This window comes from Rhinolophus ferrumequinum, chromosome 14 (assembly GCF_004115265.2).
Source record: "Rhinolophus ferrumequinum isolate MPI-CBG mRhiFer1 chromosome 14, mRhiFer1_v1.p, whole genome shotgun sequence".
In the NCBI taxonomy this organism is placed as follows: domain Eukaryota; kingdom Metazoa; phylum Chordata; class Mammalia; order Chiroptera; family Rhinolophidae; genus Rhinolophus; species Rhinolophus ferrumequinum.
In genome coordinates, this window is record NC_046297.1 from 58099581 (window position 1) to 58114455 (window position 14875).

At 38.0% G+C, this 14875-nt stretch overlaps 1 protein-coding gene across 5 annotated transcripts in view; it reads right to left on the minus strand.

The window, feature by feature from the left end:
• TAF2 (TATA-box binding protein associated factor 2) overlaps window positions 1-14875 on the minus strand; it is a 71399-nt gene that overhangs the window by 54835 nt on the left and 1689 nt on the right. For all 5 annotated transcript variants that reach the window (XM_033126628.1, XM_033126624.1, XM_033126626.1 and 2 more), the window contains exon 3: window positions 6665-6825. In XM_033126628.1, coding sequence (XP_032982519.1) covers window positions 6665-6825 — 161 coding nt within the window. The remainder of the gene's footprint in view (window positions 1-6664; window positions 6826-14875) is intronic.

The window sequence follows — 14875 nt, forward strand, 5'->3', positions numbered from 1 at the left end:
ATCTCCATCTATCCACTACCTAAAAAGGATGTAATATTAACTATGGCTTGATTGTAATATTAACAACTACACAACATCAGGCTCTGGAAGTAGTTAAACAGACTGCTCAATAATTTGAACAATTTCTTTTTGTTAGATAAATATGTAAAATAAAAGGTGTGAAAAACTCCTGTGTTTTCACACACCATCTACTTTTTTATCATACAATAAAAGTAACTTTTTTTCCTTTGGTATATAATTCTATCAATTTCAACACATGTGTAACCACCACCACAGTCAGTATATGGAACAGTTCCATCATCCCAAAAAGTCTCTTGTGCTATGTGCCTTGTGTCAAATAAATGGAATCACAGAATGCGACCTTTACAGGCTGGCTTGTCTCACTCAGTGTACCTCTGAAATTCATCACAAGTGTTACATGTACCAATAGTTTGTTACTTTTTACACTGAATAGCATTCCATTGTATAGACTGTACCACAGATTGTTTCTTGTTTACTCACTCAGCCACTGAAGGACATCTGGCTTGTCTGCAGCTTGTGGCTATCACAAACAAAGCTGCTCTGAACAACTGGATTGGTTTTTACACAAATTTAATTTCCATTTCTGTAGTACAAACACCCAAGAGTGGGACTCCTGAGTCATATGGTAAATATGTACTTAGCTGTGTGAGAATCTGCCAAACTGTTTTCCAGGATGGCTGTACCGTTGTGAATTGCCACAGCAAAACATGAAAGGGCCAGCGGCTCCGCAGCCTTGCCAGCACTTAGTTAACGTAACGTCTAATTTTAAAAACTACTTTGTACATTTACAGAGTTCCATTTCTTTTCAGTAAAATTTCAAAAACATGAAATTTGAAACATAGTGGAAGAACTTGTAATCTTTCCCCAGTTATCTGTGAAATTCAAAAATGCCAAATTTAAACATTACATATTAGGCTGCTCACTTTCTTTATGGACACTTATTCTCTGAATGTCCTCATTTCCTGAGAAAAGGTAAAGTGGTCCAAATGAAATGGTGAGTCACTATAAATGGAACCTACTGGGAACTCAGGAGGAGCAATCGTCTCAAGGTTTGGATTTCAGTGTTTGCTTTCATACTGTGAATCAAGTATGTTTCCTTTCATAATAACCTCATAAAAGCCAAAAATTACAAGGCAAGATTATAGTAAGTTTTCAGAGAAATGATGACTACAAAATATTGCCGGATAACCATCTCCATCCCCAACCCCCCCACCCCGTCCTCCTCAAGAAAACAAAGCTGAAAGATGAGTAATGTTGTAGGGGATATTGAAAAATTAGTAAATTAAGGTGATCAAAAGAATTTTCTCTAACAACCAATTATAATCACCCATATTAATTCAAATAATCTGTTAATTCTTTGTCAAAGAATATGTGCTTCTTATAACTATAGGTGCAGATTTTGCAAAACTTAAGATTAAATTATTTGTAAACATTTTTTCTATAAAAAATATTTCATGGACGCACAATATACATCAGAGAAGTATATACACTGTAAGTATACAGCTCAATGAATTTTCACAAAACCCAAGGAGCCAGCATGCAGAGCAAGAAGAGAACTTCACCAGCTTCCCGAAGTCCTCCTGTGCCCTCCTGTAATCACTAACCAAACCCCACTCCCTATCACCAAGGGTAACCCATTATTCTGACATCCAATGGGATAGATTAACAACTGAATATCTTCTTTTGTGTCTGACTTCTTTTATTCAACATTAAGTTTGTGAGATCCATCTGTATTACTGCGAGTAGTTGTTAGTCATTCATTCTCATTCCTGTTTAGAATTCCAAGTATAAGAATACATCATAATCTACCATTCTACCACTGATGGGTCTTCGGGTATTTTCCAGTTTTGACTATTACAAACACTGCTGTGAACCTTTTTTGTACATATTTGTTGGTGAATTCATGAACACGTTTGTACTGGGTGTATACCTGGAAGTGAGACTGCCAATCAAAGAGTTTGCATATATGCAACCTCAATTTCTATCAGTAGTGTTTGAGGGTTCTAGTTATTATTCTACATCCTTGTCAACGGTTGTTTATTTTCTTTTGTCTTCAGTTTTAATAGTTTACAATAGGAAGGAAAAAAAAGCCAGCCAACAGAAAAATCCATTTTCTAAAAATGGAACCAATACCAAAATTAATAAAGATGACTTTTTAAAAATAGCTAAAACAACATTTAATATGAAACCGTGAAAACAGTTGGCTTAAACAAAACTCTACCTTTTTCTATGAAAAAGTGTAGGGGATTTCACTGATTATAAGCTCAAACTCGAGTGAACTACTTGAAGTAGCTATCTATGAATGGTTAATGAATTTTAAGCTACTAGAAATACTGATAAGCATACAATGGCTCTGTTGAAATGCATGTGCAGATTAGTCCAAATAGGAAACCTATATCTAGTTCTAGGATTATTACAATTAAGAAACCACAATGCCAAACTAGGGAGCTTTCAGAGAAGGGCAAAGAGAGTGGAAACAGATTTGGAAAGAATTTTAGATGAGGAATGGTCGAGAGTATTGATATTCTGTAGAAGGGAAAAGAGAAAACTTAGGGGAAAACAATATTTAATAAGGATAAGTTTGTGAATATTATAACAAAACAAACTGCAGCTTGATGAAATAAAGAACTTTCTAGTATTTAAAAATAATGAAAGGGGTGCTTTAAAATATAGCAAGCTCTCCAGAGCTGGAAGCATTCAAGCAGAAGATAGAAGAGTACAGAGAAAATTCTTGGTTAAGTTTAACTAATTTTCCAGCTATGAAAACTTAATTCCAAGCAATATTATTAAAACAAATGGCAGTGAGGCATTGTGGCTGAGTTAAAATATAAAACTATTCATAATACTTAACCATAATCAATAAGGGAGTCAACCACTTTTATATGATACCAGTAAAATAACATTTAAAAGCCCTATGTAGAGGTCTGCATTAAAATACACGACCTAGTCCAAACCACTGACATTTCTCCAAAAAATATATAAAATAAAAAAATAAAAAATAAAATAAAATATAGGACCTAGAAAAATCTTTAAAAAAATATAGCAAGTTTTAAAAATCAACTCTACATCACTTTAAAAATCATTATAATCACTCAACAGCTACTTCATTTATATCTTAAGATAGCTTCATTTCTACTGCCACTCCTTAGTGAAAAGGAAGACAGAAACAGGAATTAAATTGATTCTTGGAACTTTGGAAAGTTGAGACATCAAGCAAAATAAAAAAGGTCTTCTTAATGTGGCAAAGCCTATGTGGGAAGGGGAAAGAAACATAAAATTCCCACCCTTCCCCCTCAAAAAAAAGAAGAGAGAGAGATGTCAGCCACGGTAGGTACCTAACCACAGAAAGTTTCTCTGTCAAACTCTGTATTTATTCTATTCTAAGAGAGAAATGTAACCAAAAAAAAAAAAGGAAAGAAAAATACCCATCAAAGAGCTCTAGCTCCTACGGAGGCAAACGATAATCTATAATACGTAAGATTCAAACACAAAATATATTTGGAGAAACTTCAAGTGCTGCAATTATTTTACTGGCAAACAAATGAAAAAACAAAAGAAGGGAGGGAGAGAAAGAGAGCGAGAGAGAGAGAAAGAGAGCGAGAGAGAGAGAGAGAAAGAAGAGAGAGGAAGCCTTACAAATGTTATATAACCAATAGGGTTTTTAATTGCTAGTACAGGTAATTTTAACAACTCAGCTAACAATCACTTGGATAAAATAGGTAAAAATGCCTTTCAGTCTCTTATCTAAATGTCTCCCTTCCTTATAGTCCCCCCACAGTCAAAGGTGCTGAATCTCAACTAAGGTAAGAAAGCTCACTCTTTCCATTAAAAATAGGAGGGCCTGGCACCTTAACTTTAAAACAAATAAGAAGAAAATGTGATGAAGTAGTATATTACTTCTTTTAATGTTAGTACATTCTTGTATGTATAAACGATCAAATTTTACCACTGATTTTTAAGTTTAATTTTCAATTTCAAACCTGTTATAGTTCATTTGTGCTTTAGCTTTAGTGGAAATTTTAGTGGTTCATTAAAGAAAGATACTTTAGAAAAAAGAAAGGTAACAAGTATCTAGGGACATGCAAAAGACCTTAACTATCTGCCTTTCCCAAAGTTCCCTTTAAAAAATGACGTCATCAACAGGAGATATTTTTCACATCTAGCCACTAAGAAAAGCAGTAGTTCTTCTAAATAACTGGTATGCTTCTGTCTTGTGTCTTATGAATCTTACAAGTAGTAAGTGACAGTGTTTATAAGTGGTAGTGTTTCCCCTCTTTGGTATGGCAACCAGAAATATGAAAACCATATCTAGTTTTCCTCTAATAATCGTGCAGTTAATTTAATAGTCTGTACCAACCATCCTGTACAATTTTTATCCTTCATGCTAATTTCATTAGTTACTTTTTAAAACTGTTGTCTACTAAAAATTCTAAAACCAATCTGAAATCCTCTTTTGAACAAGAGAATAAACAAACGCCAGCAAAAATAACTAATGTCATGTCTTAAAAAGTAATCAAGATTCCAGAGCTAGGCAGAAAAGCAGGGGTAGTCAGTAAGTATTTACTCAGCGACCATGGCTAACAGAACTCTGGTTCTACCGGAAAAGAAAATGTAAAAGATATTTTATCTTACCCAATTTGCTAACCTAACTTTTGAAAAGATTCTCCTTTACGACTTCCTTTTCTTTATTTATAACACTAAAAGTGATAATGTCCCTTCTCTATCATTAGAGAAAAACTGGGGGGTATCATCACCTAACAATAAACACGGCACAAGTAAAACATGCCTCAACAGATTTGGGTCCATTGTTCCAGCCATTGCATTGTCACAGATTACCTTCTTCGAGACCAGAGCAGCAGCAACTAGTAAAACAGATGTGCAAACACTGTGTTTTGTAACTGGAGAATGGAGAGGGCTTCCCACCCTGTCATCCAATTCAGAGTTCTAGGCTCAACAGGATAGCTACTTTGGCCTTCTGGAAAGGAAGTGTCTCCCCTCCCTGCCTTTTCCATTCCTTAGTGGTACAGACTTACTAATCCAAAGGCAGATGATTTTTTTCTCAGGGAAAGAGGATACAGATGATTTTGTAGTAAGTCTTTTTATGTCAGTTCCACAGGTGTGGCTGTAACAGCAATGTAATCTCAACAACTCACCTTTATGAAATGGAAAGGCCTGGGAGCAATTCAGATATTCTCTGTACTTTCCCAATAGCATTTTATTTCCTCTTCTCTGAGTTTGAAAGCTTCTAAACCAATGTTTATTGGGATCATAAATATGTCTAAAATAAACCTTTCTCAATCTTCCCGATCTCTTAAGACAGTGGCTTTCAAGCTTTAGCTTGTATCGGAATTACCTGGCAGGCTTAGTTAAAAACACCAATTGTAGGACCTATCCCCAGTTTCTGAGTCAGGAGGTCTGGGGTAACACCTGGGAATATGCATTTCTAACAAGTTCCCAGGTGATGTTGATTGTCTGGAAAATGTATTTTTAAAACTGCTGCCTTAAGACGTTATTACACATCTCACCTAGTTCAAACATCATCTTGACTAAAGAGTTTATAATTTATAAAAAAAAGTTTATAGCTTGGGATGTTCTACCCCAAAACACTGAGAATCGCAGAAAAGATATAATCCAATGCTATCAAAGCTTTGAAAACAAGTGCCTTCAAATGCAGTCAACAGTATTTAAATCAGCACAGATCTTACTGGGACACAATCAAGTAAAATGCTAAGAGCCTTAAGAATGATAAATAATCCTATTTTCCACAGGAAATAATTCAAAGGAAAAAAAAAACTTATCTGTGCCAAAATATTTACTCAACATGGTCACAAAAGCTGGAAATTATACAAATACCAAATAACTGGAAAATAATCATGCAAACTACAATATATCGAGTAAATGGAATATTACCTGACCATAAAAATAACAAAAAAATGAAGCCTATCAGATCATATGTGGAAACAAAGTATTTCAATCAAAAAAGTAGAATATGAAACTGATCACAATATGTTTATGAATAAAAATCAGAAGTAGCTTCAATAGATGCAATATTTATTTAAGGTGAAGGAATGAGCTATTTCAGATACAATATTTTTATATAACATTCTATATCATATAGAATATTTTATAGTAGTCTGTGGTCAACAGATTATGGTGACCACCTAACTTATTGAAGATTACATTTAATATTTACAAAGTAGCTTTTAAAAACATTAAAAGTAGAAATATGGCTAAGAAAATATATTTAAAGTTCTCCAATAGTACTTGTGTGGTCTGAAGAAGTGAAACTTAATAATTTCCTATGTTGGACAGAACTAGGAAAATTTCTTGAACCAAATGTGCAGAGTGGTAAAAGCAATAAAAATTAAAATTAGCAAAAAAAAAAAAAAAAAAAGGGAACCAGAATCTAATAACCTAAAAAAATTCTACTTAAAAAATCAATCCAGAACTATAACAGCTATACACGATGTCAGAGGGGTAGTAGATTGGGGGTGGGGGGGTTATCACTCTGTGAGGGATGCAAATATCTAACTACTACATTGTTTTGTATACCTGAAACTAAAAAAAACAAAAACCAAGAAACAATCCGATCTTATGAAAAAAAACTGTTAGAAATAATTGACTTTTAAAATGTATAACTTACTGTTTTGATTCATTGTGACAAACTTCCAAGGTTGGATCATTATAAATAAAAGCAGCTTCTAAATCATTGATCCTTACTCGGTATATTCTACACTGTTTGCTGCTCAACTTGATTCTATTCAAGTTTGCAACTGTGGGAAATACAGTCAGTTCCACAAATCCCTGTAAAGATAAAGAATAACTCAATTATAATTAAGATTGGTATGTTTTAGAACATATTCCTTTGATTTCTACTACTTATACACATAGTACATTCCAGAGACAGAATCCCAAATAGCTACCGACATACAAATGCGCTCCAAGTATCTTCATTTCAAACATGGTTGTCCTAGTGGCTGCATGGGTGTGAGTTATATACACTTCATCATCCTGGTGGTTCACATTCACTATCAGTGAAAACTAGACCACCTGCTAGAAAAGTGTAGAAGAACTTACTATTCTCGAATATTATAATTTCTAGATAGACTAGAACTCAAACAGGGAGAAAGGAAGAAAAAAAAAAAGACAGCAGAAACAGAATGAAAACCAGTTTGGTGAAGTAAAAGAACATGGCCCCAAAACAGGGCAAAAAACTACACCAATGAATCTAAAAAGTATGAGTCTCTGCACATGGGTGGGAAATCAGAACATGTAAAGCAGCAAGAGCTACAGCAGATATTCAGGCAAGTTGAGAAAATCTGCTGCTTCCAAGAGCAGTGGATACTTCAAAGTACTGAACGGCCCCAGTACTCTGCGGCCCCAGTGGCCATATACACGTAGTTAGCTGTGTGATGAGCAATCTATCTGGAAAATGTACTGAAGACACGAGACACTGCTACACATACTGACTGCCCACCACCCTCGTGTTGAATCAAACGGGAAAGACACATCAATGAAACATGGAATATCTGTCCAGTGAGTTAAATATCCTGGGTTGAACACTGATGGTCTCAAACAAGGTCTCAAACATAATATGTGAGGGCCTGGAAGAGTAACATTTTGGGGACTGCAAAGTGGACAGAAGAATCTCAGAGGCTGCAACAGAAATATGTAAGCTAAAATTCAGGCAATAACCATAAAGGACTAGATTACAACAATTATAATGGCTACTATTTAATGATCATTACTAGATGCCAGACTTTACACTATATACTTTCTTAAATTCTCTCTAATCCCAGTAACAACTTGAAGAGGTAAGTACTATGTTATACTTTTTACAGATAAGTTAACACAATTAAGTGTATCATTAATAAGTGGAAAATTGAGTTTCAAATCTACTTCTAAATGATCCCAATTGATTTCCACCCATTATGCCAAAATCTTGCTCAGTACCAGGCTTTTAAGTAACATGCAAGAATTTTTTTTAGATTAACATGCAACCCAACTGCTCAAAAACCTACATTCCCTAGCTCCTTTCCCTTCAATCCCCAAATAAGAGGAGAGCCATACATCGTTAAATTAGACCATATGGACAGATCTACGTGGAAATTGAGAACAGAAAGAGGCAAAAATGCTGTTGATGACATCTCTGTGTTTAAAGGTGTAACCTGTGAGCAACTGTGGGGAGGAAGACCCAAATTCCCTTCATTAGCCTTTCAGCAATGACCAATATCCATAAAGGAGCTTGGATCAGCTCAAAGACCAAGATAATGTCACAAGTGAACTAGAAAAGATTATGGAAAGTGCTGCCAACAATTAGCTACGTGGGTGGGACATAAGAACAGGATTTGGCTTTCTAAACTAAGGTTTGAAATAATCAAACAGTGAATGGAGTGTATTTCATGAAGACAGGAAAGCCCAGTCTCCTTGAATTCAGGTCTCTGACACCACCTAGAGTCCTAACCTACACCTGCCTGTAACATTCAGACCCACTGATCGGCCTCCAATCCCCGCCGCCGTCCTTAGCAACTGACGTAAATAGCAAACCCCACAGGTCATCTAACATCTCCTTGCTTTTCGCTCTCTCCCCACTTCACAGGTGACCATCCTCTCAGAGCCCCTATCCTACTTCCAGTAACCTCCCCTGTGCCATTCAACCTTTCCAAAAACTCCTTCTCTACTTTCTAGCCTTAGAGGAAAAGTCTCTTGAATCCCCCTTGACAAGAAGCTACTTCCTCTTTCGCTATAAATTAGAGGAAGGGAAGAGGAAACCTTGCAGTTTCCACTGCTACTTCTAGACCATTTACAGGATTTTATACAGCATATACTAAACAAGCAAGGGCAGGATAGTGGCACTGTTCCATGTGCATGTGTGTTCTGGAGGAAGACTTCCTGCGTTCAAATCCCAGCTGCACCAGCTAGTAAGTGTATGATCTTAGGCTAAGTTACTCTAGCTCTCTGGGCCTGAGTATCCCCATCTGTAAAACAAGAGTAGTGACACTACCTACCTTTTGGTGTTGGCATGACAATTGAGCAATTTAGTACAGGGAAAGCACTTACAATTGTAGCTGGCACTTAATAGTATGTTTTTATTGTTCTTCTCTACTTCGTTTCTTTGTGTTCATGCCATACAGGTATACCACCCTCTCTATTCGTCTCAAATTCCCCATCATTCACGGAAGGCTCATACTCTCCCTTTCTAAACCATCACTGTAAGTGACTTGAATGGAGATATATCTGATCCACACAGTAAAACTGCTTCAAAATAGCTTCACTTCAATTCCTAAGATCGTCACTTTTATTCCAGGACAGCAATTGAGATCACACTCTGAAAGACACCTCATCGGCGCTCAGAACTGCTTGAAGCTGACACTGTAAACTTGAATGTCCACCATGTCCATCCTTCTGCCCCTTATTACTTCTCTCCAGTCCTGTTCAATCACATTTAGCACTCCTGTTCCTTCACATCCTTGCTTCTCACTGCTATCCCTCCTGGCACCTTTAGAGTGACCTTCTTCTCCATTCACCAAAGACCCTTACCTTCAACCATTCTTCTGCCAACTATCGATTCTCTTGACTTTCTGTTACATGTCCCTGTCTTTCCCTCCTATTAAGAATGACGCTCCCACTAGTCCGCTACAGGCCGTCTTCTGCAGCATGCTCAGAAATCCTGCTCTATCAACTACCCTCTCCCATAATTACAAGCTCTCCTCTCTATAGGATTTTGTCCCATGCCCCACAAACATGTTAAAGCCTCATATTACCTTCCTTTCAAAATCTTGAGATCTACATTACCCCCAAATGAATTAATTTTTGCCTTTTTCCTGGAGTTATGCTTTAGTTCTGAACTGACAATCATCCCTGGAATCCCCAAACATTACTCCAGTCCACTAATCAGACTGGAAGTCTTTGGAGGTCAAATAACAAAGGGGGTCATGGCCAAGTCTCTCAGAGCAGGATTAGTGCTTATTTCCCTAGTCCCAGAACACACAGGACAGATTTTAGTCATTGGCAAATACCCTTATTCACTCTCTGATCAGTGGAGGGAGGACCATTATGGAAGGACTAAGTGAACACCACTAGACAGCCCATTTTGCCTCCCCAAGATAGTAAACCAAAGCAACTAGACATCCCTTGGGGAACTGCAGAGATTAGTATCCCCAGCGATTTGAAAGATGCCCACTACATCTTCACTTAACTGAATTACTTGGCTAGTGCAGAAGTCAAGCAGGTTTTGAGAATAATGGTGAATTACCACAAACTTGTCAATCACAACCATGTTTGCAGATGTAGGACTTTTACTGAAGCAAATCAGCACAGCTCTTGGTAATTAGTATTGCAGCTAATTATCAAACAAATGCTTTTTTCCCCCCAGTTCTTACCAGGAAAAAAAAAAATCAGAAGCAGGTTGCCTTCAAGACAGAAGAATCTCTTCACTGTCATCTAATAACTAATAACTGTCAATTCTCCTGCTCAATCAAAACAAAGTCAAAAAAATCCCTTGATTGCAGGATAGCCCAGGGAATTACACTGATATATTACATTAACAGTTTACTACCAGACCAGGTAAGCAGGGAAGAGTAAGTTCTCTAAATGACTTAAAAAAGACAAAAAGAAGAAAAGAAAAAAAGAAAAAAAAAATACAGATGGCAGAGGATAAGAGTTAAATCCCATGAAAGTTTAGGGGTTTGTCACATCAATAAAGCTTCTCAAGTTCCAGTGGTCTAAGACATATAAAAACAGGCCATTTAAAGTGAAAGTTGCTTCATTTTGCGCTGCCCGCCAAGGGTGGGAGAAAGAGGCATGAAACTTGGTGGGCTTCTTTGGATTCTGGAGGCAATATGCACGTTTGGGCATACTGCTTACTAGGCAACCTATAAGGCTATCAGTTTTGAGAGGGGTCCAAGGCAAGAAAGGGTTCTATAGCAGGTCCAGGTTGTCATTCAAGCTGCCCTAACACTAGGACCTTACGACACAGCACATCCAATGGTATCGGCAATGTCCATGGCAGGCAGAGATGCTTTATAGACTTTGGTCTTCTCCAACAGAATGACAGTGCGTGTTCCTGGGGTTTAGGAATATGGCCATGACCTCTTCTACCAACAACTATTTCCCATTTGCAAAGCAACTACTGGTTGGCTACTAGACCCTAGAGACTGAACACGTGACCATGGGACTCCCAAGGACTGTGTTACGTGAAATGGCCATCACAAACTGAGTGTAATATGACACTCTGAAGAATAAAACTGAGCATGCACAGCTTTCCACTTTTAAATGGAAACAACACATCTGAACTAGGCCAAGCAGTCTCTTAACACACAAGCGAACAATGGGACTTGCTCCCACTACTTCTCCATTATTTCTTCCTCAGTCCACACCTGTGGCCTCATGGAGAGTTCCCCTTGCTCGGCTAACAGAACAGGACAAAACATAAGCCTGAATTATGAGTAAGTCTTCACAGAATGCTACCACCCGTCAGAAGTGGATGGTAGTTGACATCAGAATCTCACTGAAGTGTGGCCCTGAAACACAATGGTAGAAGACTCTCCAGTGGACAGAACGTTGGAAAATACATCTGGCTTCACACATTGTTTGAGGCAGTAGAGATGTATGACCTCTACACATCTACACTGATCGGTGATCAGTCAGTTACTCACAAGTTCGCCATCTGGTTCCAGACTTGTACAGAACAAGATTAAAATCCTGAAAATTAGAAAGTGGTGGAGAAGTATAGGAATGGATTTCTCAGAACGGGTATAATACGAAAATACTCATGTTGTTATCACAAAAATGACCATCAGAGAGCATTCACTGTGGAGGGAGCCCTCAAAAATCAACTGGCAAGATTATCTCCCCAGTAGATGTCAGAGACTCTTACCCTAGCTACCCTGCTCAATACACAAAGTGATTCTGGTGCAAGAATAGAGGCAACCCATGAACCCCACCACATGGTCATCCCCCACCAGGACTAATCTGACTGATTTCCACCATTGCTGAGTGCCCAGCTCCCAACAGCAGAAGAGCACAGTAAGCTTCTAATATGGGACCTTCCCAGGAAGATCAGTCAGTCACTTGGTAGAAAAATAACTACATCAGACAGTTTGCATCATAGAGAGGGACAGTGATTTGTCCTTTCAAGAACAGACACATATTCTACATAATCCATCCCTAACTACAATATACAGTTGACCCTTAAACTACTCGGGGGTTAGGGGTACCAGGTATCCAGTCAAAAATCCACGTATAACTTAAGTCAACCCTCCGCAACTGCAGATGGTACATCCAGTTGACCCTTGAACGTGTGTTTGAATTGCACAGGTCCATTTACACACAGAAATCCCCATTTAAGGGGATCCGCACAGTTCAGACCCATGTTGCAATACTGCATATATGCCTCCGACCATAGGAAAGTGTAGCAATGGGCTCTTAAAACACACGAAACTTGCTGGTTTATCCTGTGCCCTTTCACATAGAAACAACTGGCATGATCAATTGCTAAAGGCTCAATTACAGCATCAGTTGAGGTACCTCCAACAGGGTGCTGTCTCACACTAGTGAACAATACATAGGGTCACTTCTCCATAGCCAGAACAGATCTGGGAACCAAGGGGTAAAAGTTGGAATGAATATTTTCACTATTGCACCAAAAAGAGCCAATGAATTTTTGCTTCCTGTCTTTGTAACCTTGGGTTCAGTGTGTCTGAATGTCCCAGTGGCTAAGGGAGAAATGTATCCACCAGGGTACATAATCATGGTTCCATTAAATTGGAAGCTGAGACCATCCTTTGACCACTTTGGGCTCCTTATGCCATTGAACCAACAGGCAAAGAAATGGGTCACTGTACTGGCTGGGATGACTAATCCCAATTATCAAACAGGAATTGAGGTTCTGCTATACAGTAAGGACAAAAATTACATTTGGAATTTTGACCAACAGTCCTACTCAATGGAAAACTAAAACCACACAATAAAGACAGGACAAGCAAGGATGCAGATTTATAGGAATGAAGGTCTACGTCAAACCAAAAGGAATGCTGGCAAAAGGAAAGGGGAAAATGGAATGAGTGGAGGAATAAAGAAGCTGTGTGTATCACCTTTGGCCTTGACACCAGCTAAAGAAAGCAGGGGCTGTAGCAATTAAGTTTCACATTCTTTTACAGTTCTCTTTCCATTATCTAGTATGATAGGTATTGGTGATAGCTAGTATTTTAGGTGGGAAGAGTACTGATCTGCCATTTCCTCACAGTATTACATTAGATTAGCTCAGGGATCAGCAGACTTTTTCCTTAAAGGGCTAGGTAATAAATAGGCTTTACGAGCCAAAGTTTTTGTCATAGCTACTCAACTCTGCCATTGTAGCTCCAAAGCAGTCACAGACAATATATAAATAAATGGGTGTGCCTGTGTTCAAATAAAACTTTACTTACAAAAACAGGCACTTGGCTACTGCCAACCCCTACAATAGCTGACAGGACTGTTAAGTTCTGTGTTGGGAATACTAGCTTTTCATCTCAACCAGACGAGAGAGGATGCTTTGGGGCAAAAGGGGTAAACTGTTCTAGATAGTCTCCTTTTGCTCCCCCTTGTCTGCTCTCCACCCTACTCTGCACCCCAGGAGCTGCAGTAACTGGGCACTAGCTCTGTAGCTTCTCCTTGGCTTGGTCAAATGGGAGGCACAGAAGACTGAAGCGCAGAAGGAAAGGGAGCTCTGGTATCCATTCCCCCAGGTTACTCTCTGCCAGGGTGAGGGAGGCAGTAGCTTCATTCTTCTACCAAAGGCCACAGTTGCTGTAAGATGACTTTCCTACAGCTACAGTAGGTTCTATAATAACCTCTCCCTTCCTTTGTTCTTTTAGGTTTAAATGTGGTCACTTCCTTAGTGTTAATCTAGTGTGTTCCTCCATCTCCAGCTTGTTCTCTTAACCTTGTTTGTTCTTCATGAAGTACTCCTTTCATTATTCCCCCTCAATTAACCTGTATGAATGTGACATGTGTTTCCTTCTAAGACCCTAACCCATACACCATCCAACCAATTTTTCCAGTGGGAAACCTAAAATCATCCACAACTCCTTGCTAGCATTTAGGAATGCTAGACTCATCCACAATGACTTTCTGCCTGTCATTTTGCCAGGGGCAAAGGAGGTACAGAGGGGGACAATAGACAGAAAGGAGATGCAGATGACTCTTAAGTCATCCTCAATTAAAGATGGCTCAATCATTTGCTAACATCATGTCCTTAAATTGACTTAGTCCCCATTCTTTCAGCTGCTCTATTTATAAAAATTAAAATTAGAATAGTTATCTACCTCACTGGGTGAAGATTGAGTGAGGTAGGTCGTACACATATGACCCTAGAAGATAGTCTTATGTGTAGTATGTACGTAATAAATTCAATCATGTCAACTCTACTTCTATGCATTTCACTAATATCATCATGCAGGACTTCATCAATTCTCCTCTAGATTATTCCAATAACCTCTTAAATAGACTCCCTAATTCTTATATTCACTACCCAATTTTTACAACACAACATACCTAAAGTATCCTTCCATGAAGCACAAGGTAAGGAATCACATGAAAGGAAATTAAAAGAGAAATTCCGTAAATGAGGAAACTGGATTTAATGAACCTTTAAGGTTCCTTATAAATCTAAGATTCTATGATTCTTTTGAAAAGGTTACATTTTTTTTAAATCTATATAGCTCATCTTAAGTAAACAAGTTGAAGAGGAAAGGTTACGTCATCACTCAAAGAAAACCAGCTCTCACTAAGATTTTGGTCTACTTCATACAGGTTCCCCTGAGAGAGTAAATTAAGCATTTGGGTTGTCAAGGACTTTCCAAGACCGGGTTAT